The 25,781-nt window shown below is 40.7% G+C and overlaps 1 protein-coding gene across 4 annotated transcripts in view; it reads right to left on the bottom strand.

The window, feature by feature from the left end:
* frmd4a (FERM domain containing 4A) overlaps positions 1-25,781 on the bottom strand; it is a 116,105-nt gene that overhangs the window by 58,542 nt on the left and 31,782 nt on the right. For 2 of the 4 annotated variants that reach the window (XM_041795508.1, XM_041795509.1), the window contains exon 1: positions 13,716-14,094. The exons of 1 other annotated variant lie outside the window; for it this stretch is intronic. In XM_041795508.1, the coding sequence (XP_041651442.1) occupies positions 13,716-13,808 (93 nt within the window). In that variant the 5' untranslated portion in view covers positions 13,809-14,094. Of the gene's footprint in view, positions 1-13,715; positions 14,095-25,781 lie in introns of those variants that run through there. One more of the 4 variants, XM_041795507.1, reaches the window with a different exon arrangement.

Here is a 25,781-nt window from a genome sequence, read left to right as displayed (position 1 = left end):
AATGAGTTTTGCTTAATAACACGTCACTTTGCATACTGTCATACAAAACCATGGTAATAGGCACACTTGTGAGTCGCAGGAAAGCTATCACAGGTAGGAAACTCTTGCTACAAGGGAAGTCAAGCCATCTTTGTTTGCTTTAGCACATCTTTTCCCCATACAGGATATCCTGCCTTTGAGATGGAAGGGGTGTCTAGGAGAAAGAACATCAGGTGGAAACCTTTAATAAACACATGGATGAAATCAATAAAAATCGAAAGCAACATGAGAAATGACACATTGCAACAAACACCCTGAGACACTGTCTGCCCTCACACGCCTGGCGGTACTTTCTCTATTTCATGGGTCACACCACCAGAGAAAAAACGTGTTACTGCAGGCTGTTGAGTCAATATTACTCAGCCTGATGTATAAAAGTGTGAACTTGCAGCTGCATACTCTCACAGGAGTAATAAGATCACATCTGTGTGCAAACAACACAAATGCTGCAGTCTCCTGCGTGGTTACTGGGAAGTCGCGGCTCATTCACGTAGCACGCGTGTCCCGTGAACTTGCAAAGCGTAAAATTATCACCTCGACATATGTGTCAGACTTGAGTGCAGGAAAATCCAGGCAGGAGTCCTGATTGAGCAGGACTGCAGGTACTGTGATGAGAGTTGAGAGCAGAGCAGAGAGGGTTGAATAAGACATGAATAGGTGATTCCAGCAGGAATGAAAGCCAAAATAGAGGGAAGAGGGATAAGGAGCAATATTAATTTAGACTTAAAGTATGTCTAAAAATGTTAGTCAACAAAGACCAGCACAAAACTAGCTAAAAATAGATCTTTCTAGCTTAAACTGACTGAAACTAAGTTTAGTTTTTGTCAAGAAGACTTAAACAAGCCTAAAATGCCTTTTCATTTTGTCAGACATTCAAAATCTGTTGTTTCTCTGCTGTGGGTAAATCCACCAAGACACAATGTATCTGTAGCTCTTCTGGACATGCTAGAATTTGGCTCAAGCATAACATAGTAACATAGCACATAAAGCTACATAGCAAATATATCTACATTAGCTAGATAAATAGCATTGTTATGTAGCTAAAAATGCTACATAGCAAACGTATCTATGTTGCTAAGCTCAGATAAAGCTAGGCTGACAAGCTAGCTACAGTAGCTACATAGATAGTTTAGTCACATAGCTAACCAAGCTACATAGCCAACATAGCTACGTAGCCAATGTAGCTAAAGCTAAGCTCACACAGAAGCTACATTAGCTACAAAAATAGCATAGTTATGTGGCCAACAAAGCTACATAGCAAACACATCTACATAGTTAACTTAGCTAAAGCAAAGCTCACAAGGCAGCTATGTTAGCTAGATAGTGTAGTTATGTAGCTAACAAAGCTACACAGATTACATAGCTATGTAGCTAACACAGCTAAAGCTAAACTCACAAAGCGGCCACATAGCTATGCTAGCACTATCTATGTTTGCTAACGCTCACGTTGCTTAAGCTTACTCAGGCACATTGACTTATGAAGTCACATTAATTACATTGCTAGCATAGGTATGTTAGCTTTAACTAAGGCTTACAAAGCTAAAGCAAGCCATCGCTGTGTAACTACTTCTAAAACAGGTTTATATATAATCTTATCATGGATTGGTTTAATGTGGTTATTTCATGAATGTAACTGCCAGACCTTGTGTATTAAGTTTAATTTCAAAATAAATCTAAAACTGGAAATATGTTGTTCAAGCAAATTATGGCAGCTCCATTTCTAACTAGGTGGTGTCTGAGATGAACGGTCACTGAGAGTGTCTGTTAGAGATGAATGGTCTGCAGCAAGACTGTGCTGGTTAAAATTAACACTGGGTAGGAAAAGAGTGGAGAAAGTGAAAAAGAGTTGATAAAATATGAAGAGATAGTTAAGCTCTCTCCCTCTTGTTCTCTCTGTTGTGAGTCTGGGTAGCTCATTAACCATAATAGAGGAAGCTCTGCACAAAGGCAGTGTAGTGAGCTGGGGATATCCCCATCCTGCAGCCTGACACACTGACCCATCATTCCCTGCTTTTGTTACTCCAACCACTATTAACTGCTCCACTGTGGGTCGTACCACCTCATCAAGCCAGGGGGGAGATATTGTATGCTGGAAAGATGTTTGGGAAACTGTTTAAAGACCTTGGTTTTAAAAGGCATTTGTTATCACACATCTGAAGGGGCGGGAGTGTTAAGGTGGGGTTCATCTTAGGCAGGTCTGTTATACCACTCAGTTTCCTCTGATTGTGTTTCCCTCCCTCAGGATGCTTAAAACATATCTGAAGGCAAAAGTTGGAATAACAGTCCATCTTATTCCCCTCTTGAGAACAAAAAGGGGCAAGAAAAAAGACGAGAGTCACACTGTCAGTATGTTTTTGTAAATGCATCTGTATTTGTTATTTTTCTTTGCTCTGCTGTGCTAATAACAAGCCTATAGAGTCTCTCAGCCTGTGTGATTTGTCCTGGTGGTGCCAGCTGCAGCACACAGGGCAGGTGAGACGCCTCAAGAATACTAATGACTCCATGAAAGAGTTGAGTACCTATCTGGGCATGGTGAAGAGAATACTGATAGGCCGTTTTGCTGAATCACAGCTAGAAAAAACAGTTGCTTCTACACAAACAAGTCAAATGCAGACACATTTTGTGCATCAAAAGTTTCCAGGAAGCTACAATAAACATGCACAGAGATAGAGGTATAGTGACCAACTACACAGCCTATAAAACGGCCCTGCTTTTCTATTCAAGCATCCCCCTCTCACACATCCACACAACACTTAGAGGCTTAACAGCTCAGTTACCGACCCCCTTATAGTGATCCTAGCAACACAACTTCCTCTTAGGCTCTGCATCCTTCCTGAGGACAACAATTACAAAAGAGCACTCTCTAAAAACAAAGCAGTGTTCTTTATGCAACAGATGAACTTGGCGGGACAAAACTCCACGCGCACCTCATGTGTCCCATTTCACAAGCAGGAACACTGCTGGGACAAGAGCTCCTAACCCAGTTCTGTCCTCTATGCTTAATAAAACAAATCAGTCATGTTTGACCCTCCTCCTGGCTCTGGCCCCCATCTATTGCCTGAAGGACATACCTGGGCTATAGCGTATCTTCTGTTTTCTCTGAGCCTCTCTTTTTCTGTTGCCTGCCTTTACTGATTCACCACTGCAAGCCTCTACAAACAACATACTTTGCTCCACTTTCAGACAGATAATAGCAAACTGAAAAGAAATCGATGCACAAAGTACCTCTTAAATTTGAAACAAATACCTTGTGCAAGCATGGAGATGCTTTGCTTCGTGTATTTTTCACAGCCTACCTGGAAGAGTGGCCTAGATGCACACCTGTGCACGTGTAATAGATGCAGGGGTACAGGAAGGTTCCTGGCATGCACGCGAAGACGACGAAGAGCAGTTGAGGTTAGAGTCCACAGCAGACCCTGCCGGGTACACACTGCCTCATCTAGACCCAACAAGACTGCCGCCATAACTTTATTCACACAAACTCTGATGTTATGCAGTGTTGTATCACACTGACAAACCTTAAAGTCCACAGAGGCCCAGGTAATGAGCTGGAACTAGCCTTTAATGTCCTCTTGGCACCACTTAGTTCCAGTAGATGTTAATTGTGCCATCGCAAGAGGTAGCCCAGGACAACCCTCTGGCTGTCTCCCTCCTTCCTCAGTGCTCTCAGGGATGTAGCAGTCTCTCCTCAAGGTCAACTGTGCCCGTCCTCCTCCTGTCCCAGTCCCAAACAGCCAGTGGTCCCTGCAGACTCTCTCTCTCCTTCCTCCTCCTCTTTTCTCCTCCCTGAAGCGATGCACCCTCTTTCTGTTGGTCAGAGCTCCACAAACACAAACATTCCTACTGAGGAAATGCAGTCGCTCGCAGAGTCTCTCTGAGTGGTAGATGTTGTTTTTAAAGCGGTATGCACTCGCATGCTGCTGCTGACATGACGAGAGAGACAGACAGCAGCACTCTCTCTCGCTGCCTCAGTTTTAGCAGACAGTACCTGTGCTTGGAGAAGAAATACACTGAAATGCACAAGCAGACAAGCTGAGCTGGAAAATGCAGATACTTTTTTCTTTCATAGTCATGACTGTGCTACTTTCTTGCCGCACTTGAATTGCTGCCAGAAAGGTTTTAAAAAAGGAGACAATTTTTGACAGAGGCAGTTTTTTCCCAGGCTGGACTACCCTGACCTGACCTGATCCCATTTAATTCTTTACAGACCACACAAATATCCAGTCATTTGTGTTTTTTTCCCAATCTGACACATTTTCCACTCACAGACTGTGCAAAGCATGTAAATGTTAATGTCAAACTTTGAGAATTTCAGACAGATATAAACAATGAAGCTTATCTTGCATTTGTTCACACAAGCCCATTTGGAACAATGGCCACATTAAGGCAATACAAGCACTGCATACAGCATATGCCAGAGCTAAAGTCTGTGTGTATCCCTGTGATAAACAAACTTCTGTTCACCTCCAAAACAAAACATTTCACTGGATTACTAATTACTATTCTCTAAAAGACTTCACTTTTAGATAGATTAAAAGAGCACAAACACACATACCTTCTACAGACCACTGCTGACCTTATCAGTCAAAAGAATGTCCTAATATAAAAGTTTAAGCATTTAGGAGTAAAAACACTCTACACTTTTGTGATCCTTTCCACTGCTAAAGTGATTCCCCTTTATCTGTGCTTTTTCCATCTTCTTCAGAGAGCTGTGATCAATAAAGAATTCAATAACTCTGTGCTGTACAGTAATTCTCTGCCTGCCTACCAAAACCAATCTGTCTGTGGGTGGATTAAATGTCCTCTCGTAGCCCGCTCTAATTCATGGATGAGTTTATCGATGCAAGAGGTCGCCCCTGTACTGCTGAGTAGATGCATGTCTACGTGTATGTATGTGTATGAAGAAAAAACAAATCTAATGCCATTTGTTTATGAAGATATGACTTAGCTGCTTTAAATGCTGAGCTTCTTCTTACTTTGTATGAACAGATGGTTAATTGAACGGGCTGAGCAAAAATCCCCCATAATGCCAAATGCCTTTATCTTTAAATATTCTCTTAGCTGCATGCTCCGATATCACTCCTTCCCATCCCTTTTTCTCTCACAGGGCCTCATGCCGCTCTCCCTGTGGTGTCTTGAGAAACTCATGAGGAATGTGGGGCATTCCTATTGTGTGAATTTTCCAAAAATGAATTAGGATTACACACACAAGACTGCAGAGCATTTACCTCTCAGCCACTGTAATTTATGAGGGGTGTAAATATTTGTTGTGGTAGGGGAGGAGAGGTTGGATATTTGGTATGACAGTGCAACGTTCCCATGATTCCATGTGTACGCAATGTCCTGCTGAATCCTGGGAAAGGTCACGCAGGCCCTGCGATGTAAACAGCCAGCACAGGAGTGTCAGCTGGCTGGCTGTCACCATAGCAATAAGACAGAGAGAAGAAGAGAGAGTGCATTTTATGGTATTGTTTCTCAAATATATCAGCTCTTATTCATCCAGATAACGATGAAACATAAGTGTGTGTGAGGAATCCCAGTCCTGACACAGACTAGAGAAAATAGAAAGTAAACTTTTGCTTTTTCCTCTATAGCTCCTTTAAACTGGCCACACATGTCACAATTTTAATCATAATTTAGGCCAGATTTTCCCCTCAATGTTCAATGGTGGGCGAAACCCAAATCAAGGCTCATTGTGAATGATTATTCGTCCAAATAATCCTCAAATGTTTGGTGTCAGTCAAACTATTATTTTACCATGCTCTATTGCATCAGAACCTATAGGTTGGACTGCATCTGATAGAACACCTACAACAGCTTATGAGAGTGAGAAGTGTCACTTACTGTTTGTTCGGTGCTTTTATGGCTCTAAAGGACAACAGCCACAGAGTCACTCTGATTGCCACTCAAAACAGTCACAGAATGACACTGATGACCTCTCAACAGTCATGGAATTACACTGATGACCATTCACCGTCACAGAGTTGATTGGGACAAAAAAAATTTTTATTTTTCAAATCAATTGAATGTTATTTATGAAAAATGGGCCTGTTCAGACTTGAGATGGAGCCAAAATAAGACACGATAAAGAGATTGAGACATATCCTTCAAAATAAAAGCCCATCATAGACAATTTGCAAGAATTGTCCAGGCACACATCTGTGAACTACTGAAATTGGCTTCATGACCTCCTTAAGGTCCCCAACCCACCAGTTGAGAGCCAAGGGTCAAGTGCGTTCATTCAGAGGGTTAGAGGATGAAAAATCATTTGAAACGGCCTTTTCTGTGTGGTCTCCAATGTTTTCAAAATCAGAAGATTTGAAAATCATCTGGAGTGTGGCCAGCCTGACATGCTCTTCATTTCTCTCTTTTCTCCTCTTTCATCTCTCTCTCTTATAACTCTGTATCTCTCAATCCTTCTCCTACTCTCTGATCTCCACTCAGGCATGTTATACTAGAGTGCAGCAAGAGAGGGGGCGAGCAGTGGAGGGAAATGGGTCACAGACAACATAAACTCACAAGAACATCCTTAACTGAGGCACATGAATTCCCCAAAAACAATCATGTAGGGAAAAGTAGCAAACTCTTCCTCTCTTTATCATAACCCACCTTGTTTTTGCAGTCCTTAATTCCCTTACAGACTCATTTTAACTACCGCCTACACACAACCAACGTCCCTGTGATAGAGATTATAAGTGACACACGTGTATAGACCCATCCTGGAATTCGATTCCGATCAGTCTAGTTTAATGTGATTGTATTAGAGGTGCAAGCAGGAAAATCAATAACATAACGTAATGTGGCTCAGGAGAGGGATGAAAGTAAGGGAGCTTCTTTATGTGAGTAAGAATGTCCGTGAGTTTATGTGTGTGTTTGTAATAATTAAAATAGCATTTACTGAGCTTGCATGCGATGAAAGGCCCCCACTATGACACAAAACCTTTGAAGTATCTTAGGTCTCTTAAGTATAGAAGTTGACCTAGTTCATGTGTTGTATGCTGTAATATGCTGCACACGTGCACAGAGGGGTGTTCATGCAGGCACGCGCCCGCTCATATGCACTCTCTCAAGCTAATCATTCTCTCCACTTTGCCTGGCAGATAAATATTAATGAGGATTACTATGTTACTGCTGCACACCCACGGGAAAACAAGAGACTGCACCGTTCTCTCTCTCTTTTTCTCACTGCTGTATCTCTCTGTCACTCCTGCACGCCCACCCACACACACACAAACACAGTGCTACTAGCTCTAACATCAAGAAAGTCTTTAAATTTAACACACAGATTCAGTCCTTTTTTCCATGCCTTTTATTCTGATTCACAGTCAGCCACATACAGCACACATGCACACACATTGCACTATGAATAAACCCCTTCATACGAGTGAGTCACAGACAGTGCCTACATTCTGGTTGAGTCGTGTTATCTCTGCCTAACAAAGGGCACAGATTGTTTCGGGGATATTTCAGGAACATTTCAGGGTCTCCACATCCTGTTTTTTTCTTTGTGGGAGAGAAATGTAATTTAACAAACTCCTTCCCATCAACTCACACTCGTCTTTTTCTCTGCTCTGTTTCTTTCTTCAGAAAGGATTCCACAGAGTCAATTCTAAGAAAAGAGGAGCTGGGATAATGAGGAAATCATTCAGAGCTCCACATGGAGGCTGCAGAGGATTGAGGCACACAAACAGACACACAAAGACACGTACACATCCGTCCATCTTCTGGTGATGTTTTGGCAGAGGACAGCAGAGTCCACTCTCTCCATAGCTACCCCTGCTAGCGAACTGTCTCCATAGAGAAAGCACATTACCAGCAGCCCAGTGCCTTCAGCCTTCACTCACAGTCAATAGGCAATCATCTCCTCATTGTTTGATCAGATTTACTTTGAACTGGTGCGCAGCTGTGCCATGCGTAGGTCTGCGGGTTGATTTTGGACAGGGAATGAAAAAAAAATCATAGCAGAAAGCGATGAAAGAGAAAGAGGAGGGGAGTGAGGTTGGGAGTCCCCCCTTTGCCTCCCTTGCTGAAAAACATTCCTCCTCCTGAGCTGCCTTGGGGAGAAAAGGGGGGGTCCCCTTTCATACTGATCAGGGTGTGGTACAAGCGGGGCCTTTAGGAGACTTTAGCTGTAGTTATTCCCACATCTTTCTCTCTCTCTTCCCCTTTTCTTTGTCTCTCTAATTGGACAGGCTGACCACAGTTCCCGCTCTGAGGAGCAGGTTGAGAGCTCTGAATCAATACTGTAGCAAGTAACATGTAGCTCTAAACTAGGGTTGCCAGGATCAGTTACATTAATAAAGTTTAATTAAAGTCTACAATCAGTGCACTAATTTTTATTGCAATGAACTGCATACTTTATTGTCCCTTTCAACACACTTTAAATAATCTATGTGAGCATCTCCCTGCAGCCACATTGATGTAAAATAAGGCTCCTTAATGTCACAGACTGGGGCGCAGATGGCCTAGTGGTTAGGTCATGCCCCATGCACGTGGGCGGTTCAAGTATGGCCTGCAGTTTCTTCCCTGCATGTCTCTTCCGAGATCTTTTATCCCTATTTCCAACTCATCCAGTTCCATTCAGATGTCTTCACTGGAATGAAGACATCATCAGTTTCAATGCTAAAGCAATGTATACATTTAAAGTAATATTAATATAAGGAAAAAATATAATTGGTAGCAAAAATTTGGTTTGAATTTCTAATTTTTTAACTGAAAAATTATGGTTTAAAAAGTAGAAATTGTTTTTTTTTTTTTTTTTTTTTTTTTTTTTGTAGGTTCTTCTTTGGTCACAACAGCCCACATAATGTCCTACAACTGTTGCACTTCACCCACAAGACACTGAAGTTTATTTTCACCGTTCATGCATGGGAAGGATTTTTTGCTGCTGAAAAGTGGAAAAAACTTGTCACTGATATCATTGTAAAAAGTACTGGTTCCCAACCTTGTGTCCAGGCCCCCCTTTGGGGAGCGCCAAAGATTTTAGGGGGGAAGTGGGGCTCTGTTTGCTTTAAGGCTGTCAAAATTAGATTGTCATATATTTTCTTAACTCATGGTTACACACATAATATATAATACACAGATCTTTATGCAATGACAAGTGTGTATAGGCCTTTCCTGTTGAGATTTCATAAGAAACAATTAAAATTTATATTTAATTTTTCTGTGTGGATCCTGCAAGGTGTCTCACTTTTCTTCAGGAACAAGTCTAGGGATCCCTGAGGAAAAAGGTTGGGAACCACTGGTATACGGGGAAGGTGGTTAGAAAGTGCAGCTCTCTTTCTACCTCCTGTTGGCTGCAGCGGGTGAACAGTCTTTCCTCTTTAGGGAGCCAGCTTTGTCTGCCTCTCTCGATGGTGAAGTTGTGTTCACTGAGTCTGTACATGGTCGAACATCCACTATCCTCCTCTCTACAATAAAGGAATAGAAGCCCAACAATATATCTTTAAAAAACAAACAAACTCACTGATGGCTAGGGATGAGTATCAACATGGTACTGGTATCAACACATCAGATACCTATAACATACCAAATTATATTAGTGATTGGTGCTTCATTTTTGTACCCTGCCACCCTGACATGCCCCTCTACCACTCCAAATGAAAGGCAAAAGATTCATTATGTTTGAATCTGTTTCAGTAAAGAAGTTACATCTTTACTTATATGTTCTATTGGCGTGTTTTTAGATATTTCTTTTAATCATTTATGATAACCAGACAGCTTTAATTCACCCACTGCCTTTTACCATACTGTCCTCTCTTAAAAGTATCAATTCAGGCACTGTTTAGGCAGATGTAAACATGTGAAAACACTGAGATCTATGTGTGACTAAATTTTTGATTTAGACAGTTAGAAAACTGTTCACTTCTTTTCTGGCTTGTGTTTATTTGAGCAAGGCAAACATATGAGCCCACAATTAGTGATTTAACCAAGCCATTCATTTCAGTACAGTCTGTTGCTAGCCGATGGCACTGCCTTCATATAAAGTTAACAGCCAGCCCATGGGCCATTAAAAGTATCATAATGGAGAGATTTGTACCAGAAAACAGTAAATTTAATCTCCACCTTCTGTTTCTCTCTGCTCAGGCACAGAGGCAGGCAGCTACACCCTGATCAGAAGCATTTTTAAAATTTATTTTAATTTGAGAAGATTGTATTTCTCCCGAGTGGGTGTGGCTTCAGCTCATTTACCGGCACACCCACACCCTCCCAGAGCAGATTTGACTACTGAATTTTCATGATTTTGAAGCTTGATTTGATAATCTTAGAGATGTTTTTTATGACTGAAATCTGACCTGGTGGTTCATAACACAGTGGCCTGCCATACAACAAATCTAAAATAAACTTTTTTTTTTTTAATCACTTTACAGGGTCTTTAATTCTTCAATCTACCAATAGAAGCCGTTCTGTATCCAAACAGGAAGTCAGTTTCCTTAGTTTAAGAAAACAGAAAAATCCAAAATGCCAGTGAAATTTTGATTGATCATGATTTAGAAAATTCAAGTTTTTTTTAAAAATCGTTTGACAGGCCAACTCTAAACTAGTAAAAAATGACACAGGAAAGCATACCTAAATATTGCTCCTTTGCATTTTCCGTAATGAATTCTGACTCTAATGTCCAAACAATTAGATCAGTTTGATGAGAAACAAGAAAAGCATCAACCTGACCCACACAAAGCCTGAATCCAGCTCTGACCTTCTCCCTGATTGGTTCAGAAGAGACGTTTAAAGGTAACTGGGATCGATTAGTATTCCTGCCTCATCACACACTCGGCTGCCTCGAGCTTTCAGGTCCTTAAGTGCTAAATTACAGTCATGCTTTTGTCTCTTTGCATTCCTTTCCCTCTCATGAATGTGTGTTTTCTTAGAATATGTGCTCACTCTGTATGTTTGTGCCTATGTGAACTTCTCCCTCTCCAGTGATCAACCCCTCCCACCTTTAAACCCCCTCGCTCCCCTGCCTAGCTCCTGACAACAACATGTTTCCTTGGAGAGCAATTCCTCCGTCTGAAATCTGTTTTCCTCTCAACGTAGAGGGTTAGAACACACACACATATGTCTAGCTCTCACCTCCTTTGTGTGTTTGTTGTTTTAGTTCTTAATTTCACAGAAAAGAGCTGAGCAGCTTAACATGATAGCAGGACAACAAAGGCGGAGTATAATCCTAATTCAGACAGCTCAGTGAGGTAATCTAAACAGTAAACATCCTCTTAAAGAAGCAGTTTTAAACTGTCAACACCAACTGTGTGATGTATCGTCATCATATTAGGGTGTAAACACAGCAGGCTTTCTCTGGATCCCATTTTGACCACGCTGATATGTTTCTTTCATGCACTGCCAGATTAGCTCTGAAAGGTATGCAGGAGAGAAAGAAGCATGACACGTCTAGATGTGATGATAGGACGGGTTTTATGAAGGAGTAGATGAGGTAAAGAAAAGAAAGTGATTCATAAAGAAAGGGAGGACTAATCAGGTTCCTTTTGTTCACATGTGTCAGAGCTGTTAAACAAAGATGACTATGTTCTCCCAATCAAGTTTGATCAAACTGCACATCCATCAGGAACTACTGACACAGATATGACCATTTATCTGTGTTAGTTAGGCGACATATGAGGGGATGGTCTGTCTGCAGTGTGATGGATCCAGTACATGAAAGCACTAATGGGTAAAAATGTGGCACAGTAGTAGCAGAAAAAGTTGCCAAAGGATATGGAAACCTGCCTTTCACATTTTAAAAGGTTTTTCGAAACCCCTAGAGCTGAAAATTTTGTCAATTTCTTTGCTACTACTCCACGCAGCACATGCAGTTACATAAGGCCAAGATTGGATGATAATGCAACGAGTTATCTAACATGACAAGTCGGAGCGGGACAAAGCTGCAGCTGTGTGCAGAAGCGAAAGCATTTTGGTGGTTTAGTAGGGACGTGTGAAGGTTAACCCAGCACACAGCCTCTGGGGCAGAAACCTGAAATGAGAAAACATGCCAGACAGAGTTATAATTTAAATCCGCTTTAAAATCATCTTTGTCAATCTATTGAGCACATTTCTCTGCCTGTGCTGTCTGATAATCATTTTTGAAAACATGATGCATCCGCAGCAAGCTCAGTCGCATCAATCTAGTCTGTAATTTTTTTTTCCAGGAACAATGCGAGCGAGTGTATGCAAATCACAACAAGTAATCCCCTTCAGTCTGTCTGCACACAGCTGGCAGCAAGAAGAATGGGAGTGCAATCAGAGAGAGAGAGAGAGACCTCCCTCCACTCCTGCGTGAGAAAATCAGCTTTTCTCCATTAATTAAGGTGGAAAAAGCAGCAGCCAATCAGCAGCAGGAACAATTTCTTCTTTGAATAGGACAGTGAGTATTCGGTTTCCTTCAATCAAGCAGTTTTATGACAGCCAGCCAGATTATTCTTGATCAATCATCTTCCCTGTCACAACAGAATCACAATCTGGAGTCTTTGCAACAATTTTTATGTGAAAAATATCCCAAAGTGAGTGTGACAACAAAATAAATCTTTTTGGCAAAAGTGCCATCCTGTGATGTGTTTTGTTGTGTGAGATTTGGATGTTATAGTGGTTATTTTTGTGTTGAAGCAGGTTGGGAATATCTGGGCTTATTAAAGTGAAAGCAGTGGTCATTCAATATGCAGAAGCCACACTGTGTAATTTATGACCGCACTGGTACAGTATGTGCATGCTTATCAAAGAAAGAAGCACAAAGAGAGGAGAAAATCTCAGAAGACCTAAGGCATTTAAAAGTCAAATCAAACTGAGATTAACTACAAAATGGAGCTTAAGTTGTATTGTGAAGAAGCAGGAAGAATGACCAAAAGGGAAGTGGGATTTAAAACACAGGAAAACACTTAAAGGAAACAGCATGGATGAGTTGTAAGTCCAGCTGGCTCATCACCTGATTCACTAAATACCGATGTGTTTACAACATGAAAGGGTCCTGAAATGAATCAGAGATTAGATGTATATGGGAGACAAACAACCTGCATACTTGTGTACCATATTATTTCCCTTGCAGCTTCCTCATGGTGTAAACAACATTTCCAAAGAGCAAAGCAGGTGAATCACCTGGCAGGTTACAGCGTGTCTTCACAACTGACATAAAGGGTCATTCCGCTAAACACACATTCCACATCTTAAGCTGAGCTGGAAACTATTATCTTCTGGCTTCAGCCCACACCCACCAGATTTACACACACACATAAACACTAAAGGAGACAAAGTGATTCCAATGTGTGAAAAAGCCCGGGAGAGACAGGAATCTGCACTTTAAATCAAGCTGAACAAGGCTGTATGTGAGGCTTGATGAAAGAAAAACTAACTCATGTCTCAAGTCAGTTCAATTGTGCTGACAGTGACAGGCAGCCAGAGACAGCTCTCCCACAGTGAGACTTCCTTGTAACCTTGAGAAGCGAGGACGGCGGTGGAATACATTAGCAGAGACAGACTGTGAGAGATTGACAGACTCGGGCTGACAGGATGGAAACACAGAGAAGTATTGTCCACCGTAGAGATTAAAAGCTTTGCTCTTGAGTTGCCTTGCACCAACTCCAATCTAATTCCGTCCCCTGGATTAGCCAGGAACCTTTTTTAAATCCCACACACAACAGCACGGCAAGACACGGTCACCCAAAGAGAGAGGGAGAAAGTGGGAAGTGTCTTACCCTCTCTCCACTGTTCCTCCGCAGAGTTCCTACCGGCAGCTTAAGCATCAGCCGGCGGGTTCTCCCGGGTGTCACAGCTCCCTGGACCACCATGGTGTGTGTCTCCGTGGGCGTGTGAGCATGTGTGTGAGAGGTGGGTGTCCTCGCCGTCCCGTCCAGCCTGGCAGCCGGGGTTCACGCGAGTTTTCCGCGTGGGTGTGTTTCAGGAGAAGAAGAGTCTGATGTTTCAGTGCTGGAGTTGGAGTGTCCTATGTTCCTCTATCCGCTCGTATATCCCTCTGTGTTACTACTCTTTCCATCCTGCTCCTCTCTGCTACTCCACTCTGCTGCTCACGAGGTGAATGAGTGTGTGAGAGTGTGTGTGGGAGAGGGAGCGTGCTTTGTCTCTCCTCTCTTCTCCTCTCTCTCCTCTAGCTCTGGCAGCCCCCCTCCTCTTCTCCCTCCATCTCTGCCTCCCACACTCACTTCCTTCAGTTGGGGGCTTAACCAGGTCACTGGATTAATGTGACGTTACGCTTGTTATTAGCATACGCACATGTCACGTGATCCAATAATAATTTAGTCTGAGCGAATATATACCCCCACCACACACAGTCAGGCGTTACAGGGGATCACGTGGGGAACCTCAAAAGGAATATTGGATGTTTTGCCATCTGGTAGAGAGATTATCTTTGAAATCCCACATCCAGCTTTCTCTCCCTGCACTGTCTGGGCTAGGACACAAAAGAAGAGCACATACACGTCATGCATCCTTGCACAATGCTCATGCACGCAGAGATATTGATCAACCTTTCTTATTCTAATGTCTGCCTGCTGAAAATGTGTGATTTTTACCAGCATATCTCTGATGGTAAACTTAACACTAGAAAGGTCAGATTTAACAAACCTACTAGAAAGACCTTACAAGGTCATTTTGACTGCTAGGTTACAGACTCTGTTATCTTGATGATACACCCATCAAATATAAACAGAAATACATTTAGGCTATTTGTCATCATGTGCCGCAAACCTTAATCATTCCATATGAAAATGTATGTATACAATTTAGATAAGTCATCCAACACTCTTAGAACAGGAAAATAACAGTTGATTATATCTGATTTGATGATGAAATAGTCAATTTTGATCCCCTTTTATGGTTGAGTCATAATATCCAGTATTATAAACAAACTACGGGAAATATATTTTGGGGCTGGAACTGTTGTCGTGATCACTGGAAAGTCTGTGTGTGACTTTTCAGATAAATACTTTAGTATGGTTACCACCTACTGGCCTCAGTTTTATCAATATTACCACAACACAGAGCCATTTGCTATTTTTTTGTGTAAAGATCTTCATGCTATCAGTTAATTCAGAAAAAAATTAAGTTTCACAGCAACAAAGCTTCATCAAGGAAAAATGTTACAAGCTAAGTCAAAGCAACATAGCAAAGGAAACTTGCTGGATTCAAGCATGTTTTTACATCTTATTTTTCTTATTGTCATTTTTATATCAAACCATCCATCCACTTCTGCTTATCTGGGGCCGGGTCACAGTGGCAGCAGTCTAAGCAAGTCAGCCCAGACATTGCTCTCCCCAGTGATATTTTCCAGCACTTCTTCTGGGATTCTGAGGTGTTCCCAGGCTGTATGAGATTATCCCTCCAGAGTCCTGGGTCTACCTCAGGGTCTCCTCCCAGTTGGATGTGCCTGGTAGACCCCACAGGGAGGCGTCCTGATCAGATACCACAACTGGCTCCTTTTGATACGAAGGAGCAGTGGCTCTACTTCACGCTCCATCTAGCAGTTATATCAAACCAAGTCTTGTTTTTTTGTAAATTTTTATTTTGCAATAATGAGCTTTAATTTGAAAATTATGACACAAATTTGGTTTACAGAACCTTGATGAAATGTTTGAACAGCCAAAACAATGTTTTCTGATGCGTCTCTCAATCACAGGTTGAAAGAGGTGAAATCTTACGATGGTCCCCCAGACCAGCCCTTGATCAGCACCACAGAGCAGCACACTTATGCTGACCAACAACAGCCTAAATCCTCCTCAGTCTCACAGGCAGCTTACTCTGTAAGCAACAATAAATGCTGTCAAGCAACCAAATCAGTCAGTTTAAGTGCATAAAAATGCATGCAGTCAAAGGTCTTTCTAGGGTGAAGGTATTTCCTTTGCCTTCTGTGCAAATTCTTAAAATGAAATTTCAAATTAAAATATCAACACTTAGAGAAAAGTCAAAAGCATTGTAATTTTTTTTGGTAAATATATACATATTACAAATCAGCATATATGTAGGGTCTTAAAAAGTGTTAAAAGTTGATAAATCAATTTAGCAAAAGTGAAAGCTTTTAAAAAGTCTTAAATGTAAGACCATAAAATCTTTAATGTTGTTTTCAGTTTTTGTATTTGTCAAAAGAGGTTTAAACTATTTTTTCTGCTTTTGTTTTTACATAAATATTTAAGCACAAGTGAAATTCGGAAGTCTGTCTGCACACTTGTTAATATTCTGGCCTGTTAAGCTATCTGCGCATCCTTAAAGCTCTACTGAGTCTCTAGCTAGCACTTTAACTGTGATTGAGCGATGTGTTTATGGAAATCACAGGCAAATGCAAGTTTTCTGAGACGTGTCTGGAGAAGGTGTTTGAGCTGAGGTGTGAACTGATACTTGTTAACATTTTACAGGATTTTGTAATGAAAAGCAGCTTTTGCCTGGTGATTAAGTAGCACCGAGTCTGTTAATGTTAGCACTGCCAGCATCTCAAATAAATCTTTATTTGCATACTGCAATAAAAAATACTAGCTGCATTTTCTTGGCTATGTTGTCACATTTCAATCTTACAATCTGCTCAAACATGCACATACCTGTCACTGATTTAACTAGTTAGAAATTAAAGATGCAATGTGCTCTTCAATTATATTGTGAGGGTCTTAAAAAGTATTAAATTTAATGTAATTTCTTTGCAAATACTTTGAAAATGTGACACCGTCAAAATGACTGCCATGGCCTTTCTAGAATCAAACCCTTGCACTGATCTGTATCACAATAGCTGCTGTCTCCCGTTCAGCTGAGTCAGTCCTCCACTGTGGTCTTTACATGTCCATTAAAGCTATTGGACTCATGAGTTACAACCCGGCCTAGTGACTTACTGTCATATTCTCATCATCACTCACCACAGAGCTCTGTTTGCCTTTGCACATCGATTCTGAACTGTCAGCTGATTAACTTAAGTGGATCAACACACACACACATGAAGGCATGCACAGATGTTCAATATGCACATATGTCGCACACGTGTACGCAAAGACCTTGCATGGGCAAGCTGTGGTCGCCCAGTATAGCACTGGATTATAACCAGTGAGATTAAGCTTGGCCATCCCAGTTATGAGTCCATTTGATGAGGGGGTCAAATCAAATCAGATTAAAGCAACCACTCAAAATGAACAATCAAACAAGCCTTTTCATCCCCTCTCCCCTCATATTGTTTCTTTAAGTGGCGACCCCCCCAACAGCCTTACTGACATGATACAAAAACATGCACATAGTGCTAAAGCCACATGGCGATGCATACAAGAGGAAAAATCATCTGCAGTGGTAATCCCTGGTAAGCATTATTTATTCATTACCCTGCATGGCCCACATCAGTGTGTGAGTGGCTGTGGCCTACATGAGAAATATCAGAGGGCTATTTATAACCTAAGAAAATAGACATCCATGTCCTGCAGAGGAGGAAGAATTAAAAGGGAACCAAAATACCTGACTCTGTGTCTTTGTTCAGCTGTGTGATGTCTGTGTTTGATGATAATTCAGATCTGCCATGACAGAGATTACCTGCCACAGCTGATTTAGGAGGAAAAAACCTTCATTTTTCATAGTGATCTCTTGTGGCACGTTGACAGGTAGATGAAGATCACTCCTCTAATTGAGCAGTTTAAGTATGGTTTGTGTTCTCTTTTCCTTCTTCACTTTGAGATTTCAACAAATTTCCCCACCTTAAACCCAGTGAGTAATACAGCATTGTGTTGACAAGAGGAAAGAAGAAAAAAAAACACATACAAAACAAACATCTTACTATTCTTGGTGCCTCGGGCTAGATGCACAATGACCCATTTCAGTCAACAAGCACACAAAAATAAAGCAAATGGGGTTTGCAATTGGCAATAAAAACATGTGAAGTGCAAACGTAGCGTTAATATTAAAGCATGAGATACTGTAAAAATCAGGAACAAAGAGAGGAGTTTCTAGATAGGCTCACTGTTCTGGTTTGTTTCATGCTACATGTCCTCAAAATGAACCAAAGGCTTTTAATATTTAAAAAAAATCTGCAAATAAGAGTAGAGGGAAGGGACAGAATAGAGAGATTTTACCTAGCTATAAAGATGCTAATGAGGGAGGCACAAACAAAGCGTCTGGATTGTCTGGCCTTTTCCACTGTGTGTTTGCCTGTGTGTCCGCTTAGTCTTTGTTCATAGTTGTAATAATAACAAGCAGTGGCTCTCAATTGTTCAATGCTGGCTTTAATTTATCCTGATAACACAGCCGGTCCCTGCCCACAGCCGTCTGACTCATATATGCTCCCCTGATTCCATGTTTGTGCGTGTTATTGTGAATGTGTGGGTGTGTTTATGGAAATGCCCTCTAGCTGGACTCTCTCCACATCCCAGGCAGTGCAGGAGGAGACTCCAGTGTTTATGTTTCAAGACTCCATGAATTACAAAGGATTGAGTTACACCAAAGGAGGAGCAGATAAACAGTTCTGAAGCTAAACAATGCCACCCTGATAGCCTGATTCACTTCATTCCTCACTCTCTGCTTCTGTGCATTCTTCCGTGTGCATGCCAGAGTTGCGTTTTTCTATCTCATGAGACTGCGATGAGCAGAAAGCGAGGCCTCCAAACCCCTTCATCAGGCCAGAACCAATCATAATGACTTCTCCACAGGGGAGCATCCACTTCAATTATCCTCCCCTCAGCAGTGTGTGTGTAAGGAGGCCTGGGAAACACTCTTACATGCTTGAAATAACTGATCGCCGATGGGATTTCTCGGTGAAAACGGGGACATTTGTGTGAGTCATTGTGAAATCTGGGACATATTTAGATTTCTGGGAGAGATTTGGTGGAATGCAGGGTCAGGTCATCGTGGTCAAAGAGCATCACTCAGCACAACATCCGTTCAACCTGCTGTAGGTGACTGTGTGTGTGTGTGCTCATACTGTATATCTGCTGGTGTACTCAGAGCATCCAACAGAATTGGCTAGGCTGCTGAAAAACCCAGAGAAAGGGCCCTCCCCAGTTGGGATTTATTGATGGTATCAATGCAGGAGTGTTAGATCAGTATGCTCACATCCTGGCCAGCAAATACTTCTTTTTGGAGCTGAAAAGTCTGCTCAGCTATTAATGGGTTCCGATGTTCAAATTTTTTATTCATGCCACTTTTATAAACTCATTTTAATCACTGTTCCCACCCATTTTACTCTGTTTTAGTCATTTTTTGCCCTTTTTCAAACAATTATGCCCATTTTGCCACTTTAAACTACTCTTTTCCTCTTTTTGACCTCTTCTCATTATTCACTTGCCCATTTTGCCGGCCATAACCCATTTTAGTCCCTTTTAACCACTTTTCACAATTTTTTTGCCCATTACTATCACTTTAACAGGTTTTCTTCACCTATCTTACCTAACTTTTGCCTCTTTTAACCAGTTTTTGCCCTTTTTTGTAAACCAATATTTGCCACTGATTGTCCATATTTGCCACTTATAAACCCATGATTGCCCCTTTTAACCACTTTTCTATTTTTTGCCCATTACTGCAACATTTAACAAGTTTTTTTTTATTTTCTTACCTAATTTTGCCTCTTTTATTTCTTGCCTTTTTAAAAAACAATTTTAATAACTGCTTGCCTATTCCTGCCACCTGTAATTACTCTTTCCACTTTATTTTAATAACTGCTTGCCTATTCCTGCCACTTGTAATTACTCTTTCCACTTTATTACAGCCTCTCATTTCTTTAATTGCCCATATTTGCTTGTTTTTGCCACTTTCAACCTACTTTTGCCTACTTTAACTACCTTTAATTGGTTATTACTGCCATTTTGTCCACTTTTAACCCATTTTTGCCTTTGTTACACAGTTATTTGATCTTTTTCCCTTAAAGTTACTGTAGTTTCTAATACCTTATTCTTTGGTATCCTGACTTTTGTTCAGATCATGGCTTTGCTTTAAGGCCTGACATTACTTTCCAAATCCAATCCAATCCACCTTATTTATAAAGCACATTTTAAAAACATTCAAGTTTGGTTTAGTCAATTTGCCCATCTACAATGGTAACATCACCAAAAAACCCAAAACAAAACAAAACACAATTTTGTTTCAAGAAAAGGGATTTACATTTCAAAAAATGCTATATTGTTCTACAGCAATAGAATGTTGCTTCAACAAGAGTGTTTATTATTCAGGTTAAATATTAAATATGTTTATTACAGATTAACTTTACAATGGATCATGATTTTCCTGAGCTCCATGGGCCCCCCCCCCCATTTCGCTGGGCCCCAGAAAGCTTTCCCCTTTTTCCTCCCTTATGGGCAGCTTTGTGTGTACTATCAGTACTATAACTTATTCAGCCAATGCCATCAAATGAATCAAGACTGACATTCTCCAGAGATAAAATGTAACTATTCCATCTAATACAACACTGTCGCTTTAGGGAAATGTGTCTTGGACTTCAGTGCTGCACACACTTTGGCCAGATACATGGATACACTGCTAAAAGTAATAACAGTATCTTTGTATTGGCACTGTCCACACTCAGAGTGATAGCCCTCCATTATACAGTCATCAATGTCATAATGGAATTAGAATAAAACATTCCAATGGGCCAATCAGCAGTCTATTATGAAGGCAGTGGCAGACTTGAATGGGGCGCGAGATGTGCAATTTACCCGAGTGAATAGCACATGAGGTTCCTGAATTATTCACTGAAGTCTACTAGAGAGCCTGGGCCTGTACTGGGCCCAGCTCACAACACAATCTGGACCATGCATATGATGGAAAATGAGACCTGAATGGTAATAGGTGATTAGTTTATGGATGTGCACAAGAGGAAAAATGGATTGAGTTTATGGTAATTGTCTTTTCTATATTTATTTGGGTGATTCTGCAATCAGAGAGCAGACTAACGATGCAAGTAAATGAGATACTTCTGCTAAACCTAGGCTGTATTATTCAAGCTTGATTCTTATATGAGAGAAGCTTTGCTTTAAACCCAAAACAAAGATGTAATGGCATAGATCTGTTGCTGTGTTTGACATTTTCTCTATATATTTGAGACTACATAAAACATGGTACATATAATCACTGGGTTTACTGCCAAATGCTGATTCTTAACTGAGAGACTAAAACCAGTGGGCCAAACCATTAAACTATAATCTTTTAAAGCTTCGAACTGTAACCTAAAACAGCGGTCATTCACCCCCTCCTCCTTATTCAAAAATAGCAATGCAAATTCCCAAAAGTTTCCAACCACCTGAATTAATTTAATGAAAAATGTTGCAGTTTGGACATTACATGGAACAAAATGAGACTGAACCAAGACACAAGACAATAAAAAGACACACTGAAAAAGCTCACTAGAGAAAGTTATGCATGCATGCATTTTATTTTACTGCATTATCACAGAGAAACCAGCTTTGTTATCTCAATATAAGGAGCTTAATAAGTAGAGAACTTGAAAGCACATAGCAGTTATAGAGCAAAATAGAAAAAAAGTAAATCAATGTATGTCCACTAAGGGCTTACGGACATAATAGACTTCTGCTGCTTTTTTTGTTCCCATACACCCTTCACGACCCACTGAAAACAGCTTATCGACCCACTTTTGGGTGCCAACCCACCAGATGATGACCACTGATCTAGAATGTTAACTATAATTTGTTCTGAACACTATATAAACTATGCACTGTTGAGCATTAGCAAAGCATTACTAAACATTCTACACATCATCTGTAAAGCATTTAGTCAATCAATCAATCTTTATTTGTGTAGTGCCAGTTTATAACCAAAGTTATCTCAAGACTCTTTACAAAGGGGGCAGATCTAGACCATACTCTTACATATTATATCATAAAGATATATTATGTAAGAGGGGGATGCAGTAAAAGGGACATTCTAATCTAATTTATATGTCATTTCTAAAGACGTTATAAATGCTTTGTTGATGCATTAGAAAAGCATTAGTAAGGTAAAGGCATAATAGTACTGTTTTTAAATGACGTTAAATTAATTAACAATGCTTTGTAGATGGTCATATAAGTATTATCTAATTCTGTATTAATGCTAAAAACATGTAGTTACTATTTAGTGTTACTGCTTCCTCTGATTTGACACCAAGAACCTTATTTAGTGTTAATCAACAACGGAATAAACTCTCCAATAAAATGCACTCCTTCTTTGAGCCGAAGCAAAAGAACAGCCTTAATGGCACACTTTTAAAGATGAATGCGCTCATCATAGAGCTAAGAGTTGAATGGGAGGTGAGTGGAGTAAGAATATTAAGAGATGTACTAAAACAGGTGGAAAACTGGTGGCCTGGGGCACAATTTAGAGCCTATACACACTCAGTGCAGCCCCAGAGTTAATTACAAGAATCAATATATGAAGAAAACATGACAAAATCTGCCACTGTTTCAACCTGGGTTGCCAATACAGAACCATGCAAAAAGACATAAGCCAGTGGCTATAACCTGGTACATTTATACTGTTTAGTCCTGTTCTGGTTGCAGAATCTCATCTTGATATCTCTTGCACCTGGGGGTACCAGAAGCTCAAAACAAAAGTCAGTAACATAAGCATAATAAAGTAGGTATGCATGATATTGGATTTTTGTCGATATCCGATATGCCGATATTTACAGATTCATTTTAACCGATACCGATATCGATACCGATATTTAAATATGCTTTTCAGATGAGAAATTTCAGTCCTTTTGGACACACTTTGAGGTTTGAGGATGACCAAGGAAACAAATTTTAGTCCTTAAAAAACACTTTAGAGTTTAAAGAATGAGGGTAAATAAAGAAAAAGACCTCAACTGACAGAGATCTGTTGGTTCAGCCTAAAACTCCACTAATTTTTTAGTATATGACCAGATTTACAGTTGATGTATGCTGAAATACAAAGGCAAAATATTGGATGTAAATATCGGCAGCAATTTTGATATCTGTTGATACCTACATTTACCTTTTTAAGCTAATATCTGCCGATACCGAAATCAGGCCGATAATATCGTGCATCCCTAGAATAAAGTGTTTTGTATTGGCAAAGGTTGGCAAATTTTTCATGGATGCAACCCACATACTCAGCTCTGCTGCTCATCTCACAAATCTATGTTCCTAACAAATGTGGCATCATTCAAAAGGAGGATAAACAAGCCTTCCAACGGTAAAAGATTTCTTGCCAAGAAGCATTGTTACGACAAAGAAATAATGTACCAAACACAAATTTCCTTATGTTTCATGCTAAGCTTAATTTACTGGCTAGTAAAAACTCTGATCATGGCATTGGGAAAATAGCCTCAATCACTTTGGTTTATTCTTCAGCTAGTTAAATTAAAAATTACATTTTGCATTAGAGAGTCAAAGTAGAAACTTTAAGCTTTTATTTACCCACCTTATTAAAACTTAAGTGATTAGATTATCCTACAAGCTGTAACAAACTTGAACCTCTGGTAGTGAGAATGAAGGTAATCTGGCCCCCTTGTTAACTAAAGTTGCTCATCTCTGCCCTAGCACATAACATTGTGGGTATGCAATAAAATAAAATAAAATAACTAATGAATACATCAGGTATGGGTTTAAACAGCTGGGCCTTTCTGATAATAATAAAGCACATAGCACATAACAACAACATCCTGAGTCAGATCCTGGCCTTTGTTACGTGCCATTCTCCCCCTCTTTTGCAAACTCTTTGAATTGCCTTGTTGTTACAAGGTGCTACACAAATAAGCCTGCCCTGCCCCACTTTTCAACCTTGTTTTCTGTCTGTCTCTGTACTGTCTGCTATCAAACAAATGCAAACACTCCAAAAAGAAAATATTCACAAAGACAAGACATGCAGAGAGCTGAGTTGCAGAGACAAGGCTTTGGAAATCCTCCAAAGTTATGCCTCAGTCTTGAGAGGTTTTGACGCTGCGACTGCAGCCTCAAACGGATCAATATCAATATCAGATTAATGCAGATGGGAAAAGACAGATTTGTCAGGGAGCGAAGAGAAGGAAGAGAGAGAAACATGGAGAAGGGGAGGGAGACAGAGGGAGGAGGTCAGCTTGCTATAATTGAACAGTTTTGTCGCAGGGCAGAGGACACACCCATTATATAACAGCCTGGTCTCACACACCCAGCCCGTGGCCCCTATCTGAGACAACACATGTACAGTAGAATAGGTCAGCATGATACAATCATGGCGAGGACAGAGTACACCCTCTTGGTATCAGTACGTCACAGTGTTTGTGCTTCTGGCAGACTGAATGGTCTCTCAAACCGCCAGCTCTTTGTGTCAGACTGACTCTCACAAAGATATGAACTATTTCTTTATGGCTGCAGACAACACTGAAAGGAGCAGCTGCAATGGAAACAATCCCATCCAGCTGAGGTCTTCCTCCGTCAGAGCTGACGAGGAGGAAGGGTGGAGGGGGACGAAAAACCAAGGAGAGAAGAGGGATGTTCAGGCCTGCGGCACAGTCAGGGTGAGGATCTGTGGGGGGGAGGCGGAGATGTTTGTGGGTTGGGGGTGCAAGAGGAGATTCAATTAGACTACACAAGGATTGAATGCATTTTTAATCACAGCGCTTCATTTCTTGATGTGACCGTCAGCCTTTGATAGAGGAGCTGCCATCTCTCTCTCTCTTTTTCTCCACTTGCAGCAGCAGACCAGCAACACAATACATGGCAGCTATGGCAGGAACTGATATGAGTCTCTGAGCGGACGTTTCACAGCAGACAGAAAAAAAAATCCAATCACTACACACAGATAAGACTTCTATTTTAGACATGTCACAAGGTCTTGTCACTAGTCTGTGATGACTGTCCTTTGAATGAGCACAAACACCATAAAAATCATTGTCTTTCTAGAACACATGATTGCTATTTTTCCTGTTATGAATAAATGTTCCCTCCCATAACATTTTTCTTTGAAATTCCCTGTGCCCTAATGGCAGCACAGTGTTGCAGGGTTTTCTAACCCAATTCCTAAGTTCTAAACCGCTCAGCATGACTTTGTAGCCCTGCCTTATGCAGTCATGTGCCTCGTATCCACGATCGTGATTTACACATGCAGAAGATTCAAACATTTCCACCTGAAAAATTCTACAAGCCTGCACACAACTCCAGTTTCCAACAAAGTGTTTGAGGCAACAAAATTGTGACCTCCTTTTCTTGTAGTAAAGGAGGTTGTAGAGGAAGTCCCATTCCCTCGGATCCTTTTGGCTTTCCTGAATCATTCATACGCACTTCTGCTGTGCTAATGAAAATAGCCGTGCACCCTTGAACAGAGCTGTGCACTCAGCTGCTTCCTCAAGCCAGTGAGCGGCACAGATAGGACTCTGGAGGTCCTTCTCTCTTGAAGGATGGAAGAGTACTGTCACATTTCTAATGATCCTTAATTTTACTCTAATGTCCTCTCTTTGTGCTCACTGCTGGGTTAATCCACACATGCACAAATGTTTCAACCTTACATGTATGCTGAAGTTCAGTACATGCAGTATATTCCTTTGGAACACCCGAAACACTCTAAAATTGTTAAACCTTAGCTGATGTTGAAAATGAGTGAAACCTCACACATGACAACAATAAATCTCCAAATATCTGTCACAGTCAAACAACACTTAAGAGTGAACTAACATGGAGTACAACAATAAAGGGGGCCAACAGGAACTACAAAAATGACCCACTAAAACTTTAAATGACTATGCTTTGTGCTACACTCTCAGAATGAGAGATATTCAAGATAAATAATCACATCAGAATGTAACTTGTATCAGTAATGTTCCCAAGCATCATCTGATTTCTACTGCCATATTTACTTCAACA

Source organism: Cheilinus undulatus, linkage group 9 (assembly GCF_018320785.1).
Source record: "Cheilinus undulatus linkage group 9, ASM1832078v1, whole genome shotgun sequence".
In the NCBI taxonomy this organism is placed as follows: Eukaryota; Metazoa; Chordata; class Actinopteri; order Labriformes; family Labridae; genus Cheilinus; species Cheilinus undulatus.
This window is presented reverse-complemented; position numbering and strand designations above follow the sequence as displayed.